At 64.3% G+C, this 22,841-nt stretch overlaps 1 protein-coding gene across 1 annotated transcript in view; it reads left to right on the top strand.

The window, feature by feature from the left end:
* Window positions 1-2,736: 2,736 nt before the first annotated feature.
* Window positions 2,737-22,841, top strand: part of TDRKH (tudor and KH domain containing) — a 33,170-nt gene continuing 13,065 nt past the window's right edge. The window contains exons 1-5 of the mRNA XM_048503821.1: window positions 2,737-2,826; window positions 6,299-6,490; window positions 8,984-9,087; window positions 9,589-9,778; window positions 11,974-12,113. Coding sequence (XP_048359778.1) covers window positions 6,367-6,490; window positions 8,984-9,087; window positions 9,589-9,778; window positions 11,974-12,113 — 558 coding nt within the window. The 5' untranslated portion in view covers window positions 2,737-2,826; window positions 6,299-6,366. The remainder of the gene's footprint in view (window positions 2,827-6,298; window positions 6,491-8,983; window positions 9,088-9,588; window positions 9,779-11,973; window positions 12,114-22,841) is intronic.

Here is a 22,841-nt window from a genome sequence, read left to right on the forward strand (position 1 = left end):
CACGGCAATGGTCGTTGTAATGCAGTGGTAGCTGTTGCTGAAGGAAAAAAATTTGGGGTGGTGGTGGTGAAACAACCCTGCACAACCAATCAGAACTCCTCCAATTAGAAATCCATTGGCACTATGTTGGAAACCACGGCTCTATTGCAACATAGCTTTGCCTGGACTTGTTCATCTTCAACACTCCCCATTCCTCTATGAACACCTCTTCTCCCTTTATATCCCTTCAATGACCAGAATTAGATCGTAAGCTCCTCAAAACAAGAGTCTTTTTAATATATGGAATTCTGTATAGGGCCATGTGCATATAGTGCATAACATGCCATATAGGTGAAGGGAAGATTGAAATGATAGATAGATAGATAGATAGATAGATAGATAGATAGATAGATAGATAGATAGATAGATAGATAGATAGATAGATAGATAGATAGATAGATAGATAGATAGATAGATAGATAGATAGATATAGATGGGCAAGAATTTTCTTCAAGAGAGCCTATCCTAACAGCTTAACGGCCCAATCCAAAGTTGGGCGGGTGTGTGTATCTAAATCAACTTGTGGAGGCAGCACAGGCCCATGCTGGTGGATTTGCCCTTGTCAGGGCTTTTACTATGCTGAAGGGCCAAACACGCCGGTGGGGGGCCAATGCGGCCCTCCAAGATGATGAGACATGGCGCTGGGCGCCATATCTGGACTTCCGCATCAGTGCCGGTCCTGACAGCATAATAGGGGTGTGCCAGAGGCTTTCCTGGGAATGGTGTTGACATTAGTCAACATTAGTGACCAGTTACGCTGCAATTCGGGGACTGAACTTACACCAGGGTAGCGAGGGTTGGTTTTTCTCCCTCCACGTACTGCCAGAAAGCTCTCTGGAGGCAATAGCAAGGTGGCTCTATTCAGTGGTGGGATCCAAAAATTTTAGTAACAGGTTCCCATGGTGGTGGGATTCAAACAGTGGATTCAAACTGTGGCCAATGGGGCTGGGCGGGGCATGATGGGGGCGTGACCAGGCATTCCGGGGGCGGGGCATTCATAATTTCTCTGTTACTGTAAAAAACTCTTACTGTAAAAAAAAAAGTTCCTAATTCCCAGCTGGTATCTTTCTGTCCATAATTTAAACTCATTATAGCAAGTCCTATCGTCTACTGCCAACAGAAACAACTCCTTCTCCTCTAATTGACTGCCTGTCAAATACTTAATACTTTCAAATACTTAATTTTGATTCTAGAAATCAAAAGAAGGATGCTTTCCTTAAACAAGGAACTTTACCATATTTCTAAAACATGTTTTTAAAACAGCCCAACAGGGAGAATTATCCCGTTTTCTACCTTCGCTAACCAGCCACATAGGAAACAACAGGACTTTATGATTTTTGGACCTAATGGAATTTCTAACGGAAAAGCAGACCCAATTAGTAACCCCCTCTCGGCACACACAAATAATTAGTAACCCACTCTCGGGAACTGGTGAGAACCTGCTGGATCCCACCTCTGGCTCCATTCCTGACCACCTGGAGTTCTGGACTGGGCCATTAGTCTTCTTCGAAGTACCTACATTGTACGGGACCTCTGCTGGGGAGGAAAACATAAAGATGAGAGCCATGCAAGGCCAACATTCGACTCTGCAAATTACAAAGGTCAGTTCTCCTAGCCAAAATGGCTGCTTTGTAGGGTGGACTATATGGTGTTATATCCCACTGGGGCCCCCTCTGCTCTCCAAACTGACCTCCCCAGGCTCCATCCCCAAGAATTTCCCAACCTGAAGATGGCAAACCCTTGCCAGGGCTCCATGCATGCCACCACAATTCCAAGGAGAAGAAAAACACCCAGGTTCATCTATCAAAACCAAAAGGCAAACAAGTTTTTTTTTAATCCATGTAAATCCTTAAGGTGATATGATGTCACCCCTTAAAATCTGTAAGGTGCAACTAGTTTATTTTGTTTGTTTCCAATAGATCAGCACTCGTGCTCCTCAGCAATTTTGTTTTAAAAAGAGGAAATTTCTAGTCCTGATGGTTGCTGCTCAGTTTTTCAGTACAGGGGCTTCAGCTAGTTGCCAATCTCCAGCTGTAAGACCAATAAAAATGTAAGACCAATAAAATAAATGTAAGACCAATAAAATGTAAGACCAATAAAAATGTAAGACCAATAAAATAAATTTCTTATGGATTCTTCTGGCGCCAGTAATTCCAATTTAATTTACATCACCAGTTAAAATTTAATTTATAATCTAACAATCCTTCCCTATATTATTTTAGATCACATCAGGGGGATATAAAATTGTTTTTTAATTGATTACTTCATTAACATTATTGAGTCATGTTCACACACAAAGAGAGCCAGAGTTTCTGCCCAAGAGCATTATGGGTAGAAACAACACCAACGCCATTTCACTATGGCCCAGTGCATCCCGGCACTGACGGGCCATCTCGCGTTCTCGTCGACTGGACGGACGCCACGCGCGCGACCGTTAGGCTGGCCAATGCTCGACAGCGATTGGCCTCCGCCTCGTCCCCTCGCCGCCGCCTCCAACGAGTCCGCGTGAGGCGCCCGCGCATCACACCCGCTTTCTTTCCCACCCTCCGCCTCTTCACGTGCCTCGCTAGATCTTGATTGGCTGCTGTTTCCTATTTCCCCGCCCTCCCCGGCAAGATTTTCTCATTGGGCGAGGCGTTCGGAACGCTCATTGGTCGAGGCGGGCGGGCGCTTTCGTTCGGGGGGATTGGGCGAGAGGGCGAGGAGAGCCAAGCACTCTGATTGGGCGGCGAGGAACCATATAAGGGCGGGGCCGGTTGCGGCGCTTGGGTCGAAGAGGTTGGCCAGGTGAGGTGGAGCGGACCACAGTGGGGACTTTAGGGCACGGATGGGCGGGAAGGTTTCGATTGCGGACTATAGAGGGAACTGTAGGACAAATCAAGGGCCGTGAGAAAGGGTCCGCGTTGACCAGGCGGACCAAGAGGAGAACAGGTGTGGGAAAGCGAAGCAGACAGGTGTAATGGGGAGAAGGTACCAGGCAGAGGATTTCGGGCCGGGCTTGGTAGTAGATTGGAAGAAGAAAGCGGGTGAAGCAAAAGCGGGGGGGGGGGGGGCATTTCGGTGGCAGCGCGGTGTAGTGGTTAGAGTGTGACTCTGCAAGTGTGAGGACCCAGAGCCCAGTTGTCCCTTCTATTCTTATGCTTGCTGGGTAATGTTGTGAGGATGAAATAGAGGAGACAGCCCTACTTTTCATTGTGAGCTCTCTTGAAGTCCTGTGGAGGGTAAAAATGTGACATGTGGGATTTAGTGGCTGCAGATTTGGGATGCCCACCTCCAGAACCTCTCAGAACTAACTCCACCGCTCTCTTCATGATGGTGGGGCCTCCCGCTTGTGTTCTTTCAACCATGCTTTTGCAGTCCCAAATGCTGGTGTACTTGTATTATATGTTGCTGTGTAAGCTGCTCTCTTTGAAGAAACAATTGGGTTGTTAAGGGAAGCTTCAGGATACTGAGTTGGGGCATATCAGGACATCACCTTCATGGGTGCCCAAGTCTCTAGCAAGCTAGTCTAGCCAGTAGCACGAATGAATTTTTTTACGGTTCGGAAAAGGTTCCAAGACAGGATACATCCATCAGTAACTATTAGCTGTGATAGCTAACTAAAAGTAGTATGGTTTTGAATACACAGTGGCAGAAAGGGAGTCAGCAATGAGCTTCATGCAGGCTTTGGATTTTCCACTGCTGGATATTAAATTTATTTGGTTACGTTATTTGATAATTTTTAAAAGTTTATTAGACTTTATGTCCCACTCTCCCCAGTTTGGTGACCAGGCTCAGAGCAGCTAACCAATCAAACCTCAATAAGAACTGTTTGGATTTATTACCTCCCCCCTTTGTCTCCTTCAAGGAGTGTGGGGGGGGGGTTACCAACTCCTTCCCTTCCTCTCCCCAGAACAGATACCTTGTGAGGTAGGTGGGGCTGAGAGAGCTCTTGAAGAAGAAGAGTTTGGATTTATATTCCCCCTTTCTCTCCTATAGGAGACTCAAAGGGGCTTACAATCTCCTTGCCCTTCCCCCCTCACAACAAACACCCTGTGAGGTGGGTGGGGCTGAGAGAGCTCCGAGAAGCTGTGACTAGCCCAAGGTCACCCAGCTGGCATGTGTAGGAGTGCACAGGCTGAATTTCCCAGATAAGCCTCCACAACTCAAGAGGCAGAGCTGGGAATCAAACCCGGTTCCTCCAGATAAGAGTGCACTTGCTCTTAGCCACTACGCCACTGCTGCAGTTGAGAGAACTGCCTGGCCCAAAGTCACCCAGCTGGCTTCTTGTGTAGGAGTAGGGAAACAAATTTGGTTCACTAGAGGAGAGTCTGCCGCTCAGGTAGAGGAGTGGGGCATCAAACCTGGTTCTCCAGTTTAGAGTCCACTGGTCTTAACCACTACACACCACTGGCTCTCATCAGCACAATGATAACTTAACGTTACTAAAATATTAAAACATTATGTCCCATTCCATATGCTGTTAAGTCAGTTGGATAACTTTAAGATGCCAGCGAGTAACTAATTATGATCAAATAGTACCCTCTAATCCCACTTGATGTTACACTTATAGCCCATTTCAAAAGAGGGGTAGATTGGGAGGCCAGTGAAACTCAAGAAAAAAACTATAGCTGCTTCAACTGAAAGCCCAGTGGAACACTCCAGTGACAATGCAGTAAGGTTAGTGCCGAGAAGTCTGGAACCAACCAGAAACCTAAAAACCAAAATTGGAGCAAGGTGTAACTACTGTGTTTCCCCGAATATAAGACAGTGTCCGAATATAAGACAGTGTCCGAATATAAGACAGTGTCTTATATTAATTTTTGCTCCCAAAGATGCGCTATGTCTTATTTTCAGGGGATGTCTTATATTTCTGTATTCTGTTCGTCGGGCATGCTTCCAAACAAAAACTTTGCTACGTCTTACTTTTGGGGGATGCCTTATATTTCGCACTTCAGCAAAACCTCTACTACGTCTTATTTTCCGGGGATGTCTTATATTCGGGGAAACAGGGTACTAACATGACTCAGTTAAGTGGTGCAAAATGACCTAGGAGCGTATTTGTAGTGGTGTATATGCTGCAGTCTGAACCGTAACCCGTAGCCATTTATACAAGTAACTTTGTGAAAAGCTGGAGAGTAAGCTGTTTTTGGTTTCCCTGGTGGGATCTGAATGGGTGAACTTGGCTTTCCAAAGGTGCTGCGCCCACAGCTGCGTCTAGCAGGTTAGTATTTTTAACCTGTTGTTCCTCAGCTCTTCTGAGGAATGGGCATGCCGGTTGGTCGGGTCTCTGCAGGCTTTCTGGCAGGTGCTGAGTTTGCAAGTGGACTTTTCAGGCCAAGGTGGAAACCACAGTCAGTGCTGGTCATATGGTGGAGACACTGCAAACTTTGGTCTGCTGCAAATCCACAGAACATAAGGGTGTGTTACACATTGGACGTTGAAGCAGAGATCAGACGAAACCGCTGTTTTCCTGGTCACCTGTGTTGTCCAACTGTAGACTCCAGGTGACCTGGAGAAAAGTTCTAATGAACTTGGGGGGAAAAAGCTGTTGCTATCATGCCACTGAGATACTCCAGACTTCCCTTCTTGTGGGAATTCCAGAGCTTGCATCTTCATTAAGCTTTCCTTCCAACAAAGCAGCAAGATTCCTTCTGATAAATCAGTAGTGGTGAGGAGCAGTGGACTCTGATCTGGAGAACTGGGCTGGATTTCCTGCTCTTCCACATGAGTGGCAGACTCTTAACCTGGTGCACTGGGTTTGATTCTACTCTCCTCCATGTGAGTGGTGGATTCTAGTCGGGCGAACCAGGTTAGATTCTGCATTCCTCCACATGAGCAGCAGGCGCTACTCCGGAAAGCCAGGTTTGATTCCCTGCTGCTCCTACGGAGGAGGAGGCTCAGGTTTGGAGAACTGGGTTCCGTTTTCCACTCCTCCGCATCAAGCCAGCCGGATGTTCTTGGGCCAACCCTGGTTCTCCGAACTTTCTCAGCCCCACTTGCAAGATAACTGTTGTGGGGAGGGGGAAGGCAGGAATTTGAAAGCCGCTTTGAAACTCCTTGCGGCTGAGGAAAGCAGACTATAAATCCAAACTGTTCTTCTCCTCTATGTGGAGCAGTCAGGTTAGAGGCAAGCTGGTTTGGCGTCCTGCCCAGCAAAGCCTTTTCCCGTCACCTGAGTCTGACTTGCATCAGGCAGTGTGCCCGGAGATAAACCTGCCCTCGTCCCGGCAAGGCGGTCCTCGGTCACGCACAATGATTTCCTTGGTCTCGCTCTCAGGTGCGGAGCTGCGGTTGAGGAAGTTCCTTCCCTCCCCGCTCAGGCCTCCGTCGACCGCTGTGGGAGCGATGTCCAGTGAGCAGAGCTCGTGGAGCAGCCTGACCACGCTGCAGAAGGTCGCGCTGGCCCTTGGGATCCCGGCTGGAGGCGCCATCCTCTACATCCTTTATCACCGTTACAGGGAGAGCCGAGGTGGGTGCAATCCCAGGGTCGGTCGGCAGCCTCGGTGCGGAGGGGCTGTTCCCACCGGCCAGATCTCGGGTGCTTCAGGGCTTGAATTATTAACGGCCCTGCCTGCTGTTTCTCTCCTTGCTGCTTTGTCTTTGGCAAAGCTCCAAAGCTGAGCTGCCCGCAAGAGAGAGGGAGGCCGAGCAGCACGGCTATCCTTTTTTGACGCCTCCTAGCTTTTGATGCTTCACAGTGCTGGGAGAGATGCTCAGTGTAGGAAGAAAGCTGTCTTTTCGGGGAAATGTGGGCAGTGTTTGAATATGGGGATCTTGGACTCATCCCTGCTTGCTTGGATCCAGACCTCCTGGGTTTAGGACTTATTTGCCAGCTTAGCAGAGGTGGGAATGCTGCCTGCCTCCAGCAGCCTGCTAACGAAACAATGTGGGTGAAGGGGGGGGGGGGGGATGTTTCTGAAGGGATGTTCCCCTTCATCAGAAACAGTTCAGAAATAGCAGCTTCGTGGAGCCTGGGCAATTACAGGAGAGGCTTGGGAAATCCTGTTATTTTGGCCTCAGTGGACAATCACCTGAGACCCTCCTGTTCTCCAAATCCACGTACTATGAATGTTGGTGTGGGGGGGGTGGGGTGGAATGAAAATTAGCTTCAGGAATCCTTCCTGCCTTGACTGGCCAGGTGACAGGTCTTGGACTGGAGACAGTAAACAGGCTCTGGTGTACAGTTTATTAGATTTGTATACTTCCCTCCCCTGGAGGGCTCAGGGCGGTGGACAACAGCTGCAAAAATGACAATATAAATAACCAGCAGACATAACATCAAAAATAACCAGCAGACATAACATCAATAAAAGGAAACATTTCTTCACGCAATGTGTGATTGGTGTTTGGAATATGCTGCCACAGGAGGTGGTGATGGCCACTAACCTGGATAACATCAAAAATAACCAGCAGACATAACATCAATTAACATAAATAATTAACATAGCATTATAACATCATCCTAACTACAGTGAATGTATAACATTCTACACTTAGGATTATAACAACCAACATCAACATTATAACATCACTTAGAATTATAATAACAAACATCAACATTATAACATCATATAAAAGTACCAATAGTCATAACATAACAGCTTAAATTGTATAAAGCAATAATACTCAATAATAACGAAGCGTCATTAGCAGCATAATAACAATAAAAGGGTAGGTGGCGACTTTCTTTCCAATAACATGCAGAACCTAGGTGGAAGCCACAACTCCTCTCCTGGCGAGCTCCTGCCACTAGCTCCCCCTCCTATAGCGTGGCTCCCCGGATGTGCAGTTTGTAGTTGGAAAGGATGATAGAAAAAGACAGAGCAACCACGTCTCTTGTTGGGGCTGTCACTCACTCGCCACCTAGCTGGCTCTGATGTAATTGCCAAGTGGTAAAATCCTTGGCTATTGGGAGAGCAACGGCTCTTATGTAAATTGTCGAGTGATGGAAGTCCCGGCTGTAAGGAACGATGGGGGATTTCTTGATCAGAAATCTTTACTGAACACAGCTGGTACCTGACTTGGCAAAGCCACTTCTGGCGGGCTATAGTAAAATGGTTACGTTTATCCCTGTGGTTTTCCCGCCAGAACCCCCCGCCCCCTTTGGTCCCCATGGAATGTGAGACTGTTACAGCGGAAAGACGGGTGTCTGTGAGTCGAGCTCCTCGCGGACAGTGCAGCGATAGTGTCCAACCACCTGCTGGGTCGGTGCCAGGCAGAGGGGGGATCCAGCAGGTTCTCACAGGTTCCCGAGAGTAGGTTACTAATTATTTGTGTGTGCCGAGAGGGGGTTACTAATTGGTGATTTTGCCACATGATTTTTGCCTTAGTTATGCCCTCCTCTCAGCAGTAGCGCCCAGAACTTGAAGCAGTCTAGCAGGAGGTGCACCGGCGTGCGTGGCAGCCTGCGCCTGCGTGCATTCGTTTCCCGCCCAAGGACCGGCGCAGTGGCTGCATCCTTGCCACAGCCCAGCCCAGGAATGCCCCACCCCCGGAATGCCCAGCCACGCCCCCGTCGTGCCCCGCCCAGCCCCATTGGCACTACGCCACAGTTTGAATCCCACCACCATGGGAACCTGTTACTAAAAATTTTGGATCCCACCACTGGTGCCAGGGTTGCGTAAGTCAGCTACAGTTGTAAGCATCAAAGGAAAACAAAAGAGCAGGAAAGGTCCACTAACATATCAGAGGAGAAGACAGCTTCCCCCTTCCCTACCAGGTGGCGTGAGTCTTTGCACCTTAGCCCCTGTGTGGATGGCAGGCCCCATCCTGACATGAGGGCCGAAGAGCTGGCGCCACGATCTGTGGTGAGCAGTTGGTTCTCAACAGGGTGCTGACTCCGCATCTCCCGTGCAGATTGATAACGTGTCTGAAAAATGCCCCGTAGCTCCTCATCGTTCAGTTAAACGGGGAGGGAGGGCCTGGTGGACGCTCGACTTGCCTCTCTGCTTGTCGCCTCTAGAGGAGCGGGTCACCTTCGTGGGCGAGGAGATCCAGGTCGAGATGACGGTGCCGAAGGATGCGGTGAAGCTGCTGATCGGCCGCCAAGGAGCTACCATCAAGCAGGTAAGGTTTTTGAAATGCAGTCGGGCCTTAGAGGCAGGTGGCATGAAAGTGGGTAGGCGATGAATCCCGTTAAGGGACTTAATGGCGGATGCTCCAGCTCTTTTCTGGGTCTAAAGAATTGGAGAGGACAGATCTGTTCTCAATAGTGGCTGTGTGATCAAAGCATCGTGGAAAGCTGTGACTGATGGGGGACTATACATTATTACAACTGTCTCTTATGACAGTTCTCACTTAAGGATGTTTTGGGGATAGCTCTAACCGTCTGGCCCGGTGTGTGTATTGGGAGGAGGTGAAGGGCATCTTGCTTCCCAAAGTAGAGTGAATGAAGCATATGGAAGCAGGGAGAGGTGGGTCACAGGATGGGGGAGGCCAGGTTTGTGCTTTCCTCTGGGCTTATCCCGTGGCGCTAAAAGATGCTACTGTCTTGGGATGTTGCTTAACCTTCTGACCTCTTTACTTCCTATCTGTGGCTGATCCTGCTGATCCTCTCGGCTCCCCCAGCTGAGAAAGAACACCCGTGCCCGCATAGACGTCGACTTGGATGTGTCCGATGAGGACAAGCGAATCCTGATCTTCGGCTCCCCCGTCCAGGTCTGCAAGGCCAAAGCCGCCATCCACCAGATCCTGGCCGACAACTTGCCAGTGGAGGAGAAGATGCACGTTCCCCACCGAGCTGTCGGGCGGATCATTGGTATTTGCTCTTCTTCCTTATTGGGCACTTCGGGGTGGCATCTGAGTGGGCACCGATGCGGATACCGATCTCATGACCAGGGTCTGGTGTGGTCAGCAGACTGAAGGTTCCAGATTCGATCATGCCGTCAGACCCTGGGGTTCTCTCATGTCGCTTGCCTGCACAAGGATGCTGGGGTTCGGGATTGAGCCGGATATGTGCTGACTGACAGCTGGCGAAGAATCCGGAGCCGAGATGTTCTGCCGAACTTGTTTGGCTGCCTCTAGCGGTTGTAAGCGGCAGACTCTAATCTAGAGAACCAGGTTCGATTTCCCCACTCCTCCACATGAAGAAGAAGAGTTTGGATATTTATTTATTTATTTAATCACATTTTACGCCACTCTATCCTAAAGGGCTCAGAGCAGGTTACAACATTAAAACACAATAAAACATCCCACCTTTCTCTCCTGTAAGAAGACTCAAGGTGGCTGACAAGCTCCTTTCCCTTCCTCTCCCCACAACAGACACCTTGTGAGGTAGATGGGGCTGAGAGAGTTCCCAAGAACTGTGTCTAGCACAAGAACTGTGACTAGCCCATAGGAGTGTGGAAACACATCTGGTTCACCAGATAAGCCAATGCCACTCAGGTGGCGGACTGGGGAATCAAACCCGGTTCTCCAGATTAGAATCCACCTGCTCTTAACCACTACACCACGCTAAGGAACAAGAGTTTGGATGTATATCCCCCTTTTCTCTCCTGTGTGGAGATTCAGAGGAGCTTACAAACTCCTTTCCCTTCTTCTCCCCACAACAAACACCTTGTGAGGAAGGTGGGGCTGAGAGTTCGGAAGAACTGTAACTACCCCAAGGTCACCCAGCAGGCTTCATATGAGGAGTGGGGAAACAAATCTGGTTCACCAGATAAGAGTCCACCACCTATGTGGAGGAGTGGGGAATCAAGCCCAGTTCTCCAGATTAGAGTCCACCTCCTCTTAACCACTACATCACACTGGTTCTCACCTGCTCGGACTAGTCACAGTTCTCAGAACTCTCTCAGCCCCACCTACCTCCCAAGGTATTTGTTTCAGCGAGGGAAAGGAAAAGTGATTGCAAGCCCCTTTGAGACTCTTTAAAGGTAAAGAAACAGCAGGGTCTAAAAACTAACCCTTCTCTTCGCCTCTTGATCAATAGACCAAGGTGCCTACACCAGACTGCTTCCATACTTGGCTGCAGACACCCGTTCCCAGCATCTGGGAGCTGGCAGTAGCCAAGGGGATTTGTGCCACAATTCTTTTCAAGCTTGGAGAGACATATCCTGCAGCCAAACATGGTGGAGGCGCATCCTCAGTTCCCCCACAGAGAGGCAGGAAGGGGAGAGCTGCCACAGAATGTCCAGAGGCTGAAGAGTACATGCAGGGGCAGTGAGCTCAGAAGCATACAGCTGGAAGAATTACCTGCACCACACCAGGCATTCAAAAATACCTCCCCCAGTCGCCCACTTTCCATGTGCAGAGGGAGACAGCAAACCGGGATCCCTGGCCTGTCTGCCCTGGAGGAAGATTCTCTCCTGACCCCAAAGCAACGACTGGTATTTTTCTGGGCCTGTAAGCAAGGGCCACAAGAGCCACCCACAGGTGCATCCTTTCCTACCTTCCCTTTTGTGACTTGCCAAAGTGCACAAGAGTCATTCTTGCTGTCAAATGTCCATTTAGCCTCATCTAGATGTAGCGGTTAAGAGCTTGCCCTGCCCCTCATACAGTCAGGAGTTCGAGCCCCCTGTGGGTCAGATGTCCCGTCAGCTGGCTTATGGTCAACTCAGCCATCCATCCATTTCTTGGTCCGTAAATGAGTACCTAGCTCATAGCTAGGGGGTAAAGAATAGCCGGGGAAAGCAATGGCAAACTACCCCACAAAGAGCCTTGCCTATAAAATCACTGCTCGCAGTGGTACCCCAGGGTCGTATACGACTGAAGGGGAAACTTTACCTTTTTTTAGATGTTACAGCTGGGCATTTTTGAAAAAGAGGATTCAGCAGTGCATTTGGACTTTGCCCCTCTCTGCAGTCTTCCTTCCTGCTCTGATGCCTCTCCGTTCAACCGGCCCTCTTCCTTACAGGAGAAGGCTCTGGACGTATCCCCTTCTCAGCCCCAGCACCTATTTTCTGTGGCCCCTAAAGCCCACCAGCTGATACAGCCCCTCTCTTGTTCTTCTCCCAGGCAGAGGTGGGGAGACGGTGCGGTCCATCTGCCGGAGCACTGGAGCCCAGGTGAACTGTGACCGGCAAGATGGCGCAAACTTCTCGCTCACCCGGCTTATCACGATCTCTGGGACTCGGAAAGAGGTGAAAGCTGCCAAGGTGAGGATTTTTAGCCCAGTGGGTAGATGCCCCAGTCCCCCTCTTACCTTGCTAAATTTATTTGTTTATATTTATTTACTTGCATTTATTTGACTACTGGGGTGCCGCAGGGTTCTGTCCCGGGCCTAGTGCTATTCAATATTTTTATCAGTGACTTGGATGATGGAACAGAGCGCATGCTGGTCAAATTTGCAGATGACACCCAATTAGGAAGGGTTGCTAATGCCCCAGAGGACAGGGTCAGAATTCAAAATGACCTGGACAGATCAGAGAGCTGGGCCAAAAATAACAAAAAAGAATTTCAGTAGAGATAAATGTAAGATACATTTAGGCAGAAAAAATAAAATGCACAGGTGTAGGATGTGTTACACCTGGCTTGACAACAGGACATGTGAAAGGGATCTGGTAGTCTTAGTAGACCACAAACTGAACATGCCGCAGCCGAGATAGACCATGTGATACTGGGCTGCCTCAAGTGGAGTATAATGTCTAGATCAGTGATGACGAACCTTTTCGAGACCGAGTGCCCAAATTGCAACGCAAAACCCACTTATTGATCGCAAAGTGCCAACACGGCAGTTTAACCTGAATACTGAGGTTTTAGTTTAGAAAAAAACGGTTGGCTCCGAGGCGTGCGTTACTTGGGAGTAAGCTTGGTGGTAGTCGGTGGCTTTGCTTTGAGGCGACTGTGCAACTCTTCCAACGGGTGAATCACGACCCTAGGAGGGTTGACTCAGAAGCAAGCCCCATTGCCAGCAACTGAGCTTACTCCCAGGTAAAGGATCGCGCTTTAGTTATTCGCATGAAAATCAGTGGGGTTTAACAGCGCTTAACAGGGTTACCTACACTGCTTCCTCAAAACTAGATATTAGGTTTAATGCTAATAATTGAGCCTAGCGACTCAGGCCAGCCTAGATGTGGCGGGGGGGGGGGGGACTCTGTTTGCGCATGCCCACAGAGAAGGCTCTGAGTGCCACCTCTGGCACCCGTGCCATAGGTTCTCCACCACTGGTCTAGATCAAGGGATGTAATTGTACCTCTCTATTCTGCATTGGTTAGACCTCGCCTGGAATACTGTGTGCAGTCTTGGGCACCGCAATTCATGAAGGATATTGATCAGCTCAAACAGGTTCAGAGGAAGGCGACCAAAATGGTAAAAGGTCTGGATTCCATGCCCTATGAGGAGAGTCTCTTAGGGAGCTGAGTATGTTTAGTCTGGTAAAGGGAAGGTTAAGGGGTGACATGATAGCCATGTTCAAATACTTGGAGGGAGGTCATGTTGAAAATGGTGAAAGCTTGTGTTCTGCTCCAGAGACTAGGACAAAGAGTAATTTAAAAAAAAAGTTTAATTTATTATTAGTTTTGTATACCGCCCTCCCCCTGAGGGCTCAGGGCGGTTCACAACAGGTTAAAACATACATTAAAACATAATTTAAATACCAATTACATAAAAACAGAACCCATTAAAAATGTGGATGGCGTCTAGCTACCTCCCTCCCCCCTTGTGCCCACTGGAGGCCAGATGACACAGTAGATGTATTTTTAACCAGGCTGGCCAAACGCCTGGCGGAACAGGTCCGTCTTGCAGGCCCTGCGGAAACTCTGTAAGTCCCGCAGGGCCCTGATCTCCCTAGGGAGCCTGTTCCACCAGGTAGGGGCCAGGGCTGAAAAGGCCCTGCCCCTCGTCGAGGCCAGCCTGATCATTTTTGGGCCAGGGATCACGAGTAGGTCCTCCTCGGAGGAGCCTAACCGGGCAATATGGGGAAAAGAGATTTCCCCTTAACATTATGAAGAACTTGCTGACAGTAAGGGCTTTTTGACCGTAGAATACGCTGCCTTGGAGTGGGGTGGAGTCTCTTCTTTTGGAGGCTTTTAAACAGAGGATGAATGGCTGTCAGTCCGGAGTGCTGTGACTGTGTATTCCTCCAGGGGAGGGGGTTGGATTGGATCATTTGGGCGGGCGGGGGGGGGGGGGGGCAGTGTACCAAGACGGTATGCACTAAATTTAATTACACTGAAAGTGGCTAGTAACAAGAAAACACAATTTTTAACATATAAGACGCTCTGGTGTTATTTACAAACGCTGTGGAGAGCTGTACAATGTCATGAGAGTATGCATCGGTACAGTATCAACGCATTTTTCATATCCAGCCACGCAAACATGAATCAACTATAGCTCCTGAAGTGTACATAGGTCGAAAAGGACCACAGAATTAGTCTGCATCCGGATAAATGCCTGACCTTGTCAAAATTTCCAGGCTCCCGGTAGCTGTCCAGAAAACAAACAAAACTCAAAAAATACATTCTAGTTGTCTGAATTGATGACTCCTTGACCAAAAAACCCCAGTTGTATATTCAGTTCTCACAAAGAGAGAGAAGCTTTAGTCCCAAACCTCAAAGGGGGCAATGTCTCATTTAGTCTGCGAAAAAACTAATACAAAGCAACCTTAGAGAATCCAAAAATGAATCATTAATCTTACTATTGAGCCAGTGTGGTTGTTAAGAGCAGGTGCACTCTAATCTGGGGAACCGGGTTTGATTCCCTGCTCTGCCGCTTGAGCTGTGGAGGCTTATCTGGTGAACCAGATTAGCTTGTGCACTCCCACACACACCAGCTGGGTGACCTTCAGCTAGTCACAGTTCTTCGGAGCTCTCTCAGCCCCACACACCTCACAGTGTGTTGTTGTGGGGGAAGGGAAAGGAGATTGTAAGCCCCTTTGAGTCTCCTTACAGGAGAGAAAGAGGGGATATAAATCCAAACTCCTCCTCTTCTCTAAATTACCATCCTGGACTGTCGGTCTGCTGTAGAATTTCTAGACCAGGGGTAGGGAACCTGCGGCTCTCCAGATGTTCAGGAACTACAATTCCCATCAGCCTGGGGGGGGGGGTGGGGGGGGGGGGGGGTGGGGGGGGGGGGGGGTGGGGGGGGGGGGGGGTGGGGGGGGGGGGGGGTGGGGGGGGGGGGGGGTGGGGGGGGGGGGGGGTGGGGGGGGGGGGGGGTGGGGGGGGGGGGGGGTGGGGGGGGGGGGGGGTGGGGGGGGGGGGGGGTGGGGGGGGGGGGGGGTGGGGGGGGGGGGGGGTGGGGGGGGGGGGGGGTGGGGGGGGGGGGGGGTGGGGGGGGGGGGGGGTGGGGGGGGGGGGGGGTGGGGGGGGGGGGGGGTGGGGGGGGGGGGGGGTGGGGGGGGGGGGGGGTGGGGGGGGGGGGGGGTGGGGGGGGGGGGGGGTGGGGGGGGGGGGGGGTGGGGGGGGGGGGGGGTGGGGGGGGGGGGGGGTGGGGGGGGGGGGGGGTGGGGGGGGGGGGGGGTGGGGGGGGGGGGGGGTGGGGGGGGGGGGGGGTGGGGGGGGGGGGGGGTGGGGGGGGGGGGGGGTGGGGGGGGGGGGGGGTGGGGGGGGGGGGGGGTGGGGGGGGGGGGGGGTGGGGGGGGGGGGGGGTGGGGGGGGGGGGGGGTGGGGGGGGGGGGGGGTGGGGGGGGGGGGGGGTGGGGGGGGGGGGGGGTGGGGGGGGGGGGGGGTGGGGGGGGGGGGGGGTGGGGGGGGGGGGGGGTGGGGGGGGGGGGGGGTGGGGGGGGGGGGGGGTGGGGGGGGGGGGGGGTGGGGGGGGGGGGGGGTGGGGGGGGGGGGGGGTGGGGGGGGGGGGGGGTGGGGGGGGGGGGGGGTGGGGGGGGGGGGGGGTGGGGGGGGGGGGGGGTGGGGGGGGGGGGGGGTGGGGGGGGGGGGGGGTGGGGGGGGGGGGGGGTGGGGGGGGGGGGGGGTGGGGGGGGGGGGGGGTGGGGGGGGGGGGGGGTGGGGGGGGGGGGGGGTGGGGGGGGGGGGGGGTGGGGGGGGGGGGGGGTGGGGGGGGGGGGGGGTGGGGGGGGGGGGGGGTGGGGGGGGGGGGGGGTGGGGGGGGGGGGGGGTGGGGGGGGGGGGGGGTGGGGGGGGGGGGGGGTGGGGGGGGGGGGGGGTGGGGGGGGGGGGGGGTGGGGGGGGGGGGGGGTGGGGGGGGGGGGGGGTGGGGGGGGGGGGGGGTGGGGGGGGGGGGGGGTGGGGGGGGGGGGGGGTGGGGGGGGGGGGGGGTGGGGGGGGGGGGGGGTGGGGGGGGGGGGGGGTGGGGGGGGGGGGGGGTGGGGGGGGGGGGGGGTGGGGGGGGGGGGGGGTGGGGGGGGGGGGGGGTGGGGGGGGGGGGGGGTGGGGGGGGGGGGGGGTGGGGGGGGGGGGGGGTGGGGGGGGGGGGGGGTGGGGGGGGGGGGGGGTGGGGGGGGGGGGGGGTGGGGGGGGGGGGGGGTGGGGGGGGGGGGGGGTGGGGGGGGGGGGGGGTGGGGGGGGGGGGGGGTGGGGGGGGGGGGGGGTGGGGGGGGGGGGGGGTGGGGGGGGGGGGGGGTGGGGGGGGGGGGGGGTGGGGGGGGGGGGGGGTGGGGGGGGGGGGGGGTGGGGGGGGGGGGGGGTGGGGGGGGGGGGGGGTGGGGGGGGGGGGGGGTGGGGGGGGGGGGGGGTGGGGGGGGGGGGGGGTGGGGGGGGGGGGGGGTGGGGGGGGGGGGGGGTGGGGGGGGGGGGGGGTGGGGGGGGGGGGGGGTGGGGGGGGGGGGGGGTGGGGGGGGGGGGGGGTGGGGGGGGGGGGGGGTGGGGGGGGGGGGGGGTGGGGGGGGGGGGGGGTGGGGGGGGGGGGGGGTGGGGGGGGGGGGGGGTGGGGGGGGGGGGGGGTGGGGGGGGGGGGGGGTGGGGGGGGGGGGGGGTGGGGGGGGGGGGGGGTGGGGGGGGGGGGGGGTGGGGGGGGGGGGGGGTGGGGGGGGGGGGGGGTGGGGGGGGGGGGGGGTGGGGGGGGGGGGGGGTGGGGGGGGGGGGGGGTGGGGGGGGGGGGGGGTGGGGGGGGGGGGGGGTGGGGGGGGGGGGGGGTGGGGGGGGGGGGGGGTGGGGGGGGGGGGGGGTGGGGGGGGGGGGGGGTGGGGGGGGGGGGGGGTGGGGGGGGGGGGGGGTGGGGGGGGGGGGGGGTGGGGGGGGGGGGGGGTGGGGGGGGGGGGGGGTGGGGGGGGGGGGGGGTGGGGGGGGGGGGGGGTGGGGGGGGGGGGGGGTGGGGGGGGGGGGGGGTGGGGGGGGGGGGGGGTGGGGGGGGGGGGGGGTGGGGGGGGGGGGGGGTGGGGGGGGGGGGGGGTGGGGGGGGGGGGGGGTGGGGGGGGGGGGGGGTGGGGGGGGGGGGGGGTGGGGGGGGGGGGGGGTGGGGGGGGGGGGGGGTGGGGGGGGGGGGGGGTGGGGGGGGGGGGGGGTGGGGGGGGGGGGGGGTGGGGGGGGGGGGGGGTGGGGGGGGGGGGGGGTGGGGGGGGGGGGGGGTGGGGGGGGGGGGGGGTGGGGGGGGGGGGGGGTGGGGGGGGGGGGGGGTGGGGGGGGGGGGGGGTGGGGGGGGGGGGGGGTGGGGGGGGGGGGGGGTGGGGGGGGGGGGGGGTGGGGGGGGGGGGGGGTGGGGGGGGGGGGGGGTGGGGGGGGGGGGGGGTGGGGGGGGGGGGGGGTGGGGGGGGGGGGGGGTGGGGGGGGGGGGGGGTGGGGGGGGGGGGGGGTGGGGGGGGGGGGGGGTGGGGGGGGGGGGGGGTGGGGGGGGGGGGGGGTGGGGGGGGGGGGGGGTGGGGGGGGGGGGGGGTGGGGGGGGGGGGGGGTGGGGGGGGGGGGGGGTGGGGGGGGGGGGGGGTGGGGGGGGGGGGGGGTGGGGGGGGGGGGGGGTGGGGGGGGGGGGGGGTGGGGGGGGGGGGGGGTGGGGGGGGGGGGGGGTGGGGGGGGGGGGGGGTGGGGGGGGGGGGGGGTGGGGGGGGGGGGGGGTGGGGGGGGGGGGGGGTGGGGGGGGGGGGGGGTGGGGGGGGGGGGGGGTGGGGGGGGGGGGGGGTGGGGGGGGGGGGGGGTGGGGGGGGGGGGGGGTGGGGGGGGGGGGGGGTGGGGGGGGGGGGGGGTGGGGGGGGGGGGGGGTGGGGGGGGGGGGGGGTGGGGGGGGGGGGGGGTGGGGGGGGGGGGGGGTGGGGGGGGGGGGGGGTGGGGGGGGGGGGGGGTGGGGGGGGGGGGGGGTGGGGGGGGGGGGGGGTGGGGGGGGGGGGGGGTGGGGGGGGGGGGGGGTGGGGGGGGGGGGGGGTGGGGGGGGGGGGGGGTGGGGGGGGGGGGGGGTGGGGGGGGGGGGGGGTGGGGGGGGGGGGGGGTGGGGGGGGGGGGGGGTGGGGGGGGGGGGGGGTGGGGGGGGGGGGGGGTGGGGGGGGGGGGGGGTGGGGGGGGGGGGGGGTGGGGGGGGGGGGGGGTGGGGGGGGGGGGGGGTGGGGGGGGGGGGGGGTGGGGGGGGGGGGGGGTGGGGGGGGGGGGGGGTGGGGGGGGGGGGGGGTGGGGGGGGGGGGGGGTGGGGGGGGGGGGGGGTGGGGGGGGGGGGGGGTGGGGGGGGGGGGGGGTGGGGGGGGGGGGGGGTGGGGGGGGGGGGGGGTGGGGGGGGGGGGGGGTGGGGGGGGGGGGGGGTGGGGGGGGGGGGGGGTGGGGGGGGGGGGGGGTGGGGGGGGGGGGGGGTGGGGGGGGGGGGGGGTGGGGGGGGGGGGGGGTGGGGGGGGGGGGGGGTGGGGGGGGGGGGGGGTGGGGGGGGGGGGGGGTGGGGGGGGGGGGGGGTGGGGGGGGGGGGGGGTGGGGGGGGGGGGGGGTGGGGGGGGGGGGGGGTGGGGGGGGGGGGGGGTGGGGGGGGGGGGGGGTGGGGGGGGGGGGGGGTGGGGGGGGGGGGGGGTGGGGGGGGGGGGGGGTGGGGGGGGGGGGGGGTGGGGGGGGGGGGGGGTGGGGGGGGGGGGGGGTGGGGGGGGGGGGGGGTGGGGGGGGGGGGGGGTGGGGGGGGGGGGGGGTGGGGGGGGGGGGGGGTGGGGGGGGGGGGGGGTGGGGGGGGGGGGGGGTGGGGGGGGGGGGGGGTGGGGGGGGGGGGGGGTGGGGGGGGGGGGGGGTGGGGGGGGGGGGGGGTGGGGGGGGGGGGGGGTGGGGGGGGGGGGGGGTGGGGGGGGGGGGGGGTGGGGGGGGGGGGGGGTGGGGGGGGGGGGGGGTGGGGGGGGGGGGGGGTGGGGGGGGGGGGGGGTGGGGGGGGGGGGGGGTGGGGGGGGGGGGGGGTGGGGGGGGGGGGGGGTGGGGGGGGGGGGGGGTGGGGGGGGGGGGGGGTGGGGGGGGGGGGGGGTGGGGGGGGGGGGGGGTGGGGGGGGGGGGGGGTGGGGGGGGGGGGGGGTGGGGGGGGGGGGGGGTGGGGGGGGGGGGGGGTGGGGGGGGGGGGGGGTGGGGGGGGGGGGGGGTGGGGGGGGGGGGGGGTGGGGGGGGGGGGGGGTGGGGGGGGGGGGGGGTGGGGGGGGGGGGGGGTGGGGGGGGGGGGGGGTGGGGGGGGGGGGGGGTGGGGGGGGGGGGGGGTGGGGGGGGGGGGGGGTGGGGGGGGGGGGGGGTGGGGGGGGGGGGGGGTGGGGGGGGGGGGGGGTGGGGGGGGGGGGGGGTGGGGGGGGGGGGGGGTGGGGGGGGGGGGGGGTGGGGGGGGGGGGGGGTGGGGGGGGGGGGGGGTGGGGGGGGGGGGGGGTGGGGGGGGGGGGGGGTGGGGGGGGGGGGGGGTGGGGGGGGGGGGGGGTGGGGGGGGGGGGGGGTGGGGGGGGGGGGGGGTGGGGGGGGGGGGGGGTGGGGGGGGGGGGGGGTGGGGGGGGGGGGGGGTGGGGGGGGGGGGGGGTGGGGGGGGGGGGGGGTGGGGGGGGGGGGGGGTGGGGGGGGGGGGGGGTGGGGGGGGGGGGGGGTGGGGGGGGGGGGGGGTGGGGGGGGGGGGGGGTGGGGGGGGGGGGGGGTGGGGGGGGGGGGGGGTGGGGGGGGGGGGGGGTGGGGGGGGGGGGGGGTGGGGGGGGGGGGGGGTGGGGGGGGGGGGGGGTGGGGGGGGGGGGGGGTGGGGGGGGGGGGGGGTGGGGGGGGGGGGGGGTGGGGGGGGGGGGGGGTGGGGGGGGGGGGGGGTGGGGGGGGGGGGGGGTGGGGGGGGGGGGGGGTGGGGGGGGGGGGGGGTGGGGGGGGGGGGGGGTGGGGGGGGGGGGGGGTGGGGGGGGGGGGGGGTGGGGGGGGGGGGGGGTGGGGGGGGGGGGGGGTGGGGGGGGGGGGGGGTGGGGGGGGGGGGGGGTGGGGGGGGGGGGGGGTGGGGGGGGGGGGGGGTGGGGGGGGGGGGGGGTGGGGGGGGGGGGGGGTGGGGGGGGGGGGGGGTGGGGGGGGGGGGGGGTGGGGGGGGGGGGGGGTGGGGGGGGGGGGGGGTGGGGGGGGGGGGGGGTGGGGGGGGGGGGGGGTGGGGGGGGGGGGGGGTGGGGGGGGGGGGGGGTGGGGGGGGGGGGGGGTGGGGGGGGGGGGGGGTGGGGGGGGGGGGGGGTGGGGGGGGGGGGGGGTGGGGGGGGGGGGGGGTGGGGGGGGGGGGGGGTGGGGGGGGGGGGGGGTGGGGGGGGGGGGGGGTGGGGGGGGGGGGGGGTGGGGGGGGGGGGGGGTGGGGGGGGGGGGGGGTGGGGGGGGGGGGGGGTGGGGGGGGGGGGGGGTGGGGGGGGGGGGGGGTGGGGGGGGGGGGGGGTGGGGGGGGGGGGGGGTGGGGGGGGGGGGGGGTGGGGGGGGGGGGGGGTGGGGGGGGGGGGGGGTGGGGGGGGGGGGGGGTGGGGGGGGGGGGGGGTGGGGGGGGGGGGGGGTGGGGGGGGGGGGGGGTGGGGGGGGGGGGGGGTGGGGGGGGGGGGGGGTGGGGGGGGGGGGGGGTGGGGGGGGGGGGGGGTGGGGGGGGGGGGGGGTGGGGGGGGGGGGGGGTGGGGGGGGGGGGGGGTGGGGGGGGGGGGGGGTGGGGGGGGGGGGGGGTGGGGGGGGGGGGGGGTGGGGGGGGGGGGGGGTGGGGGGGGGGGGGGGTGGGGGGGGGGGGGGGTGGGGGGGGGGGGGGGTGGGGGGGGGGGGGGGTGGGGGGGGGGGGGGGTGGGGGGGGGGGGGGGTGGGGGGGGGGGGGGGTGGGGGGGGGGGGGGGTGGGGGGGGGGGGGGGTGGGGGGGGGGGGGGGTGGGGGGGGGGGGGGGTGGGGGGGGGGGGGGGTGGGGGGGGGGGGGGGTGGGGGGGGGGGGGGGTGGGGGGGGGGGGGGGTGGGGGGGGGGGGGGGTGGGGGGGGGGGGGGGTGGGGGGGGGGGGGGGTGGGGGGGGGGGGGGGTGGGGGGGGGGGGGGGTGGGGGGGGGGGGGGGTGGGGGGGGGGGGGGGTGGGGGGGGGGGGGGGTGGGGGGGGGGGGGGGTGGGGGGGGGGGGGGGTGGGGGGGGGGGGGGGTGGGGGGGGGGGGGGGTGGGGGGGGGGGGGGGTGGGGGGGGGGGGGGGTGGGGGGGGGGGGGGGTGGGGGGGGGGGGGGGTGGGGGGGGGGGGGGGTGGGGGGGGGGGGGGGTGGGGGGGGGGGGGGGTGGGGGGGGGGGGGGGTGGGGGGGGGGGGGGGTGGGGGGGGGGGGGGGTGGGGGGGGGGGGGGGTGGGGGGGGGGGGGGGTGGGGGGGGGGGGGGGTGGGGGGGGGGGGGGGTGGGGGGGGGGGGGGGTGGGGGGGGGGGGGGGTGGGGGGGGGGGGGGGTGGGGGGGGGGGGGGGTGGGGGGGGGGGGGGGTGGGGGGGGGGGGGGGTGGGGGGGGGGGGGGGTGGGGGGGGGGGGGGGTGGGGGGGGGGGGGGGTGGGGGGGGGGGGGGGTGGGGGGGGGGGGGGGTGGGGGGGGGGGGGGGTGGGGGGGGGGGGGGGTGGGGGGGGGGGGGGGTGGGGGGGGGGGGGGGTGGGGGGGGGGGGGGGTGGGGGGGGGGGGGGGTGGGGGGGGGGGGGGGTGGGGGGGGGGGGGGGTGGGGGGGGGGGGGGGTGGGGGGGGGGGGGGGTGGGGGGGGGGGGGGGTGGGGGGGGGGGGGGGTGGGGGGGGGGGGGGGTGGGGGGGGGGGGGGGTGGGGGGGGGGGGGGGTGGGGGGGGGGGGGGGTGGGGGGGGGGGGGGGTGGGGGGGGGGGGGGGTGGGGGGGGGGGGGGGTGGGGGGGGGGGGGGGTGGGGGGGGGGGGGGGTGGGGGGGGGGGGGGGTGGGGGGGGGGGGGGGTGGGGGGGGGGGGGGGTGGGGGGGGGGGGGGGTGGGGGGGGGGGGGGGTGGGGGGGGGGGGGGGTGGGGGGGGGGGGGGGTGGGGGGGGGGGGGGGTGGGGGGGGGGGGGGGTGGGGGGGGGGGGGGGTGGGGGGGGGGGGGGGTGGGGGGGGGGGGGGGTGGGGGGGGGGGGGGGTGGGGGGGGGGGGGGGTGGGGGGGGGGGGGGGTGGGGGGGGGGGGGGGTGGGGGGGGGGGGGGGTGGGGGGGGGGGGGGGTGGGGGGGGGGGGGGGTGGGGGGGGGGGGGGGTGGGGGGGGGGGGGGGTGGGGGGGGGGGGGGGTGGGGGGGGGGGGGGGTGGGGGGGGGGGGGGGTGGGGGGGGGGGGGGGTGGGGGGGGGGGGGGGTGGGGGGGGGGGGGGGTGGGGGGGGGGGGGGGTGGGGGGGGGGGGGGGTGGGGGGGGGGGGGGGTGGGGGGGGGGGGGGGTGGGGGGGGGGGGGGGTGGGGGGGGGGGGGGGTGGGGGGGGGGGGGGGTGGGGGGGGGGGGGGGTGGGGGGGGGGGGGGGTGGGGGGGGGGGGGGGTGGGGGGGGGGGGGGGTGGGGGGGGGGGGGGGTGGGGGGGGGGGGGGGTGGGGGGGGGGGGGGGTGGGGGGGGGGGGGGGTGGGGGGGGGGGGGGGTGGGGGGGGGGGGGGGTGGGGGGGGGGGGGGG

This window comes from Sphaerodactylus townsendi, linkage group LG01 (assembly GCF_021028975.2).
Source record: "Sphaerodactylus townsendi isolate TG3544 linkage group LG01, MPM_Stown_v2.3, whole genome shotgun sequence".
Lineage (NCBI taxonomy): Eukaryota > Metazoa > Chordata > Lepidosauria > Squamata > Sphaerodactylidae > Sphaerodactylus > Sphaerodactylus townsendi.